This window comes from Penaeus japonicus, unplaced genomic scaffold (genome assembly GCF_977035675.1).
Source record: "Penaeus japonicus unplaced genomic scaffold, GWHDUDI00000001_assembly GWHDUDI00000015, whole genome shotgun sequence".
Taxonomy (NCBI): domain Eukaryota; kingdom Metazoa; phylum Arthropoda; class Malacostraca; order Decapoda; family Penaeidae; genus Penaeus; species Penaeus japonicus.
The window spans coordinates 15,701,488-15,708,987 of NW_028234417.1; the positions used below are offsets into that span (position 1 = coordinate 15,701,488).

General features: G+C 36.5%; 1 protein-coding gene across 43 annotated transcripts in view; it reads left to right on the forward strand.

Annotated features, from left to right (window-relative positions):
• Positions 1-7,500, forward strand: part of Itpr (Inositol 1,4,5,-trisphosphate receptor) — a 250,714-nt gene that overhangs the window by 224,784 nt on the left and 18,430 nt on the right. For 29 of the 43 annotated variants that reach the window (XM_086544593.1, XM_086544605.1, XM_086544599.1 and 26 more), the window contains 4 exons: positions 4,147-4,246; positions 5,087-5,319; positions 5,542-5,680; positions 7,289-7,399. In XM_086544593.1, coding sequence (XP_086400719.1) covers positions 4,147-4,246; positions 5,087-5,319; positions 5,542-5,680; positions 7,289-7,399 — 583 coding nt within the window. The remainder of the gene's footprint in view (positions 1-4,146; positions 4,247-5,086; positions 5,320-5,541; positions 5,681-7,288; positions 7,400-7,500) is intronic. The other 14 variants (XM_086544596.1, XM_086544607.1, XM_086544602.1 and 11 more) reach the window with 1 other exon arrangement.

Below are 7,500 nucleotides of genomic sequence, written 5' to 3' on the forward strand. Positions count from 1 at the left end.
TTTGCCCTCTAGTTCTAATACAAATGTTTGTGAAATCACTGTTGTGTTTAATCCCATTCATTAAAAGTGAGAAAATATCTGGAGGCCTGTAGATTGTCCCTTTGATTAGTGATCTGGGAAGGAGAATGGCTTTTAACCCTCTCGTGACGGGTGGTACACTACTGTACATATTAGGCCCGTTCACTGGGGACGCGATACGGCGTCGTTTATTTAACTGATTTAGGCCTATGCGTTCGAGAGCCCCGGCATTGTGACATGCAAGGCTGGAATGCCCCCGTCGTGAATGGGTTAATTTTTTACAGATTATTTTGTTACCAAATTTGTCACCAAAAAGCAAATAATGAATGTAAGATTGTAATGAGATCTAAGAGTGTAAGGAAATTTCAGAAATATTATGCTCAATTTATATAAATTATATCGCATTTGGGCATTTGATATAAGAAAAGAGTTTTATGATGTTTTACATGTCTGGAAATTTTTCTTTAGTTACTAATTCAATGTACATATGACTAAAGAAGTAAAGAAAGTGTTACAGATAGCAGACTGTGATTTATTATTAAAAGGCTTTCATTTTAATGTATCTCAAGAATCAACATTAGCTTTTGGAATTCATGATAAATCTTGAGCATGTTGGCATTCCTAAGCACAGATATGAGTTTTAAAGGAGATTATCATAATGATTTTTTAAATTTTTATTCATAGAGATACGGTAAATTAGAAACTATTTTTTAATGTTAGCTTAATTTATGTTAAAAACAAAAATATCATCAGATGTCAAAGATTTAGAATGATTAACAAAATAAAGAATATCAGATGATTCACTATATGATAGGTTAGATTGATTTATATAGTTTGATATTGTTTCCATTGTATATGTATTGTGATTGGTAGTGAGATACAATTAACCCATTGCCAACAGGGTGCCTTATGACCTAACTGGTTGTCAAGGCAGTCGGTCTACAACAATAGTGGCACCAGCTATAAATTAGAGGGACAGGGAAAGGGTTTTCTCTGCTCTCTGTGTAACGCAGACTAGCCCAAACAATATTTTTCCATAAATCCATCATAAAATGCAAGTTTAGGCTGACTTTGGAAGCCTGTAGCTCTAGAGCCAATGCCATTACAACCATAATACTTCACGACTGTGTGCGTGCTTCAACTGTGAGCAGACTCTGATGTCGTGTCATGTATGCATTGACTCCTGTCTTTTAGGCCTAATTGGTGCCGACATGTATGTCATGACACCCGTACGCAATAGGTTAAGGTTCTTTCTTTTACCCTCATTGATAAGGTGTTTTGAGACAAAAGGTTTAAGCGACTGCTCTATTGTCAAAGTAAAAATTTATATATCAAGTCATAGCACTGTGTATTTTCAATGTACTGCTTCATGTGATATCTTAATGTGATGTCTCTCTGAGTGCTGTGATGGTTTGTGCAATGACCGCTAAACATCAGTGGATGTGCATAAATGTGTATTGCTTCCATTTCTTAACCCCATGCTGACAAGCCCAGCAAGAACAGGCAACCCCCTACTCCAGGCCTAAGTAATATCGCCTTAGGGACGTCACACTGGTGTGTTGCCCCGTCATCAGGCACTTTTTACCGTGTCGCACAGGTGTGACGCCCCATCGTCATTGCGTTAAATGTCCATTATTTTCAAAGTACAATCTATTGCTGATGGACTTTGTTCTTGTACAGTGGTTTATTGTGTTGGCAGTTGATAACCTGAACCTTACTTTTATGGGATTTCGTGAGTTTGTGTCTGTGCATGTGCGTGTGCACATGTGCATGCATATATGTGTGTGAGTGTGTGTGTGTGTGTGTGTGTGTGTGTGTGTGTGAGTGTGAGTGTGAGTGTGAGTGTGAGTGTGAGTGTGAGTGTGTGTGAGTGTGAGTGTGTGAGTGTGAGTGTGAGTGTGAGTGTGTGTGTGTGTGTGTGTGTGTGTGTGTGTGTGTGTGTGTGTGTGTGTGTGTGTGTGTGTGTGTGTGTGTGTGTGTGTGTGTGTGTGTACAATGGTTTATTGTGTTGGCAGTTGATAACCTGAACCTTACTTTTATGGGATTTTGTGAGTTTGTGTCTGTGCATGTGCGTGTGCACATGTGCATGCATATATATGTGTGTGTGTGTGTGTGTGTGTGTGTGTGTGTGTGTGTGTGTGTGTGTGTGTGTGTGTGTGTGTGTGTGTGTGTGTGTGTGTGTGTGTGTGTGTGTGTGTGTGTGTGTATACAGTGGTTTATTGTGTTGGCAGTTGATAACCTGAACCTTACTTTTATGGGATTTTGTGAGTTTGTGTCTGTGCATGTGCGTATGCACATGTGCATGCGTATATATATGTATGTGTGTGTGTGTGTGTGTGTGTGTGTGTGTGTGTGTGTGTGTGTGTGTGTGTGTGTGTGTGTGTGTGTGTGTGTGTGTGTGTGTGTGTGTGTGTGTGTGTGTGTGTGTGTGGGTGTGGGTGTGGGTGTGGGTGTGGGTGTGGGTGTGGGTGTGGGTGTGTGTAGGTGTAAGTGTGTATGTGAGTGTAAGTGTAAAAGTGTAAATGTAAGTGTTTAGACAATTACAAACAATATTTTACAATCAATTTTGCTGTATCCTCATCTGGAGCAGTTTTATAGTAATTTATTTGGCATTAGGTATTCTTACCTGTTTTATTCAGTTTATCATATTTAAGATATATCAGTTCATTAATGTCATAGAATGGGTCCAGTTATCATATAATGAATTTAGATATTTTTTCCCCTGTATCACCTCCAACTTATCTCCATCTAATTATTTCTACTGCTGCTGCTGCTCCTCCATCTGTTCCCCCTCTTTCCCTTACTTCTGATATTCTCATTAACCCCCAAAGGATGGAAAATTTCAAAGCTATGTATGTGCACAAGAAGGGGGATTTAAAACTGTTTAATAAACAAGGTAAAATTATGTAAACCTTCTACCATATTATGTTGGTGTTACAAACTAACATGAGTAGATAAATGCCATGTAATATGTGGCCATAGTATGGAAAGAAAAGTGTGATTTAAACTAGTTTACAAATGAAAAACAAAGGTCAAATTACTTTTGCCATCTTTTGCCATTTGTTGTACCTGAGTGCAGCAATTGCTGTATATCATCCTTTAGTAGTAATAAAGTATCTATTTCTAATTGTTCAAAAAATTGATGAAGCTTTCAAGACTATGTACATCCTAGGTCATTGCACATTCTATGCATACATGCATTTAGCTTTAAAAAGACTGCATACTGGGAATTACTTTAAATGACTTTTGACGTTTGACAAACCCAAGCTCATTTTATTATAACAGATGACTTATAGTTGTGCATATTTCACATTGTATAGTCAGTATGCAGTTCTTTTGTCAGGTATTTTATTGGTAAAGTACAACCTTGTGTAGTAAAATCATGTTTTAAAACTTGCTGAATTATGCTAGTTAATAATATTGTGATGATGTATTTTAAATGCTGGTTTTCGCAGTAGTGAGTGAGTGTTTCCTTATTTTTCTCTCTCTGTTTTGTACTGTGGTCCCTTGTATTAAGAAATTATTTCCTATTTTTCATTTTTGATAGAATTGTGTTTTGAATGAGAAGAAAATATGCATAGGAAGATTAGGAGAGTTTTATTTAGACCCTTTTTCAGGTCATGGCTTTTGTCTTTATTGTTCCTTATATTTATTGTACTTGTATTTTATGAAAACCTACAGGCCCACCTTTCTTGTGATATACCAAGTGAAAATTTCAAACAACCCATTTATCTGCATGTATCAATACTTCTCCTGTTATGTGTATATAATTATTTGAGCCTTTGTTCTTAAATAAGGATTTGTTACTGATTCTCTTGCCATGAGTCATGTTGAATTATCATGTTTATAAATCAGTGTAAATGATGATAATGATTGGCATATTTGTTTACTTTTATGAATCATGCATCAGAAGTGGAACTTATGAGCTGCATAATTTTATTTTGTCTCTCTTACTAATGGATTAAACATTTACAAATATATTTTTTTATTTTCTAAGCCAATAGTAGAGGGTATAACTGAACATAATTTTTCCCTAAAATATAGCTTATAGATCGTAGTCAAATAAATGAAGGCTTTGATCAGAAGTTAATCAGATAGACAAAATCTAAAATAGATTTTCCTTGCCAGGGAGATGTATTGCGAGAGCTGCTTCTGAACAGGTATTTTGACCAGTGGTCAAAAAGGGAGGCAGCAGATTACAACACGAGGCAATCACCAAGCCAAGGAGGTAGAGTACTTGGTCATTGACTCCCATTTTTTTTTATTACTCTCTCTTTTAAATTTCTTTTGCATTTTGTTGTATTTAGGCACATTTTAATATCTTAGAATTCAAATAAAAAGTATTATTAGGTGCTACAGTATTACTGTTATACTAAGTTTATGGTCAATCAGTTATGTATTGGAAAAAATTTTCAGTGTTATAAGCCAGATGCTTATTAACCCATTAACCCATTCACGCCGGGGCCGTTCCGGCTTTCCGTGGTCGCAGTACCGGGGTTCTCGAATGCATAAGCCTAACGCCTCGAGATTCTCAGGCACACAAGCCGCGAGCCAGGGTTGCCCGCTCGCTCTACCCGAGCGTGCAGCTTCCCCTCATAGCTCGTCCAGGGCGTCTGACGCGGAAACCACAATACGTGCTATCACGTCACCCGGTGTGGATGGGTTAACAACGAGTATATTATGGCTCTAAATGGTCAAAACACTGAGATATTTCAAACGCATAAGCCTAACGCCTTGGGATTCTCACCTGCACTAGCCATGGCCAAGCACTGTATGCCCGATCACCCGGCACGCTGGCCAGGAGGATAGGCACGACGAAATATCTCGTCCCTGACGGCTGACCCTGCCGACACTTGACATGATATCTTGTCACCCATTGTTAATGGGTTAAGTAGTTCACATCTCCCCCCAAAAATTGCATCTATAGTTGTGTTTAAACCTCTGATTAAGAAAATGTGATGGTCACCTCTTTAGATATGAACTTGAAAGCACTTAATTAGTGTTCTGTCCTTGCATCTTCCGTTATCCTTTGCTCTCTTATTTCTTTCTTTCTTCCTGTAATTTACAGACATAGTTCAGCGTCGTTCAGGCAAAACCCTAGCAGAGGTACAGTGTGACTTGGCCAAGAAAGGAGCAGCAGTTTTGGTGGTAGACTTGGTGATGAAAAGTCAGAAGTGTAACAGGATATTTGTAGAAGCTGTGGAACTAGGCATAGCACTGCTTGAAAACGGAAACCGGGAGATTCAGGACATGCTCTACAACAAACTGAGGGAGAGTGATAAATCACAAAACTTTTTCAAGGTAATCTCAGACTGTTTGAGTGCATTTGCTTTAGTCAATGTAGTAGATTTTTAATATTTCTTCATAGTGTAATGTCTGTGATATGGATTTGTAATAAAGTTGTAGGTTGGGTATACTGATTTAGTGAAGTTACATGATTGCCAAGTTTACCTTAATTAAAAGAGTAAAAAGAATGTGATGAAATTATAAGCTGCTCTCTCTTATTTACCCTTGAAAAAACAGGTGTTTAGTACCAAGATGAAAGAAGCAGTGCAGGAGATTCGCAACACTGTCACTGTCAATACCTCAGACATAAGTGCCAAAAGCAGTGATGATAAAGATGTACAGAAGGAGGGAGACAAATTAACCAGAAAGAAAGGAGGTGAGGCTGTTTGGATATATTTATTCCATAGATATTTCTACCGTTTTCAGTGTCTATTAGTTGATAAAGTGATGAGCAAACAGGTTTTTGAAATTATGGATATGTTGCATAAATCAGTTTACTCTTTCTGAATGATTTATTTTAAAGAAGAGTCTCCTATTGGTTGTTTGTTTTAATATGCATCAGTATCATATTTTGATTTAATTTTGGATTTACTTTAGTGTTGATTCTATAAGTTAGAATCATATCTATTATTTTTTTTTACACAATTCCTGTGACTCAGTATGTAAATTTATTTTAATAACTTAGGTTCAGTACCCCAGTAACTTGGGACACTGAAATTAGTGGAATTAAATATTTTTTTATTACTTGAAATATGGTAACTTATTTTCATCTAAAATTATGGAAATATATTTCTGTTTATATGGAAACGATATTTAGCAAAGTCCTTCTTATGATTCTAACATAATTTATATATTTGAAAAGTAGTCCTTTGGATCAGAAGTTGAAGTTGTATATATATATATATATAATATATATATATACATATATATATATATACATATATATATATATATATATATATATATATATATATATTTACATATATTTACATATATACACATACATACATACATACATACATACATACATACATACATACATACATACACACACATATACACACATATATGTATATATACATTATATGGCGAAAAAACAACCCTGAATTTTTTAGAATTGTATTTTTTTGAAGAAGTTGTATTGAAATATTTTCTGTATTTTCATATCTTGACTTTTGTATCTTTTTGTATTTTTTTAGTTTTTTCTTTGTGAGTTAGAAAGTTTTGTGAATATGCTTTGCATACAACTTTTAAAATGATACGTGACCAGCAATATTTATTTCACATAATCATTACAGTTTTATGTGTCTCATATTTGTAACAGGCATCAGAGCTTTGGCTAAAGCTAATTCAGAATACCTCTGGAAGAACAACTATAAGTCTTCTACTCCTGAGAGAGAAAAAGATTTGTCTGTAGTTTTAAGCCTCCGATCCTTTGGTAGAATGGATTCAGTGGAGTCGGTAACTTCTCTTAGCAGCGACTTGTCTTTAGATTCGGGTTTAGAAAGTCTTGCCATTGAAAGCACTGTTAGAGAGAAGCATTCACAGGCCCCCTTGGAGAGTAGAAAACTTTGCAATAGATCTGCCCTTTGTGCCTACAAGAGTAAAAACATTAGTCTGGATGAGAGTAAGTCTAGTAGCAAAGCTCCTCACAGTCACTGTCTTAGCCGTAAGAACACCAGTTTTGATGAGTCATTGGTAGATCTGAGAAGTCAGGATGCTAAGGTAGATGCAGTAGGAGTTTCCATCAAGGAAAATGCTGGTGAAATATCCAACAAAGGCCCAGGTAAATGTGCTTTCAATGCCAAGGAAAACAGCAGTAATATTAGTCAATGTGGCAAATCGCAGAGCTTGAGTTTACAGGAGCAAATGGGTAATAAGTTAGAGGCTCAGGAATTTTCTTCACATGCACCTAACCCTGCCTTATCGTCACCCCCTGCTGAATCCCTGTCCGCAACCCCGCTGTCCTCCCATTCAACCCCAGCAGTCCACAAGCTCAATGGTCTAGTGATGAATGACGAGATCCGAGAAGAACTTTCAGCAGCAGCATCTGTGACCGCACAAGCCTATACAAATATCAGAGCTGGAAATACAGGTGTGTGAGTGAGTGCTTTTAGTGCTAAGAATGCATCTATATATTAGTGTTTTTTTTAATTATATTTTTCTTTATTTATTAATTTTAGGAAATGTATTTAC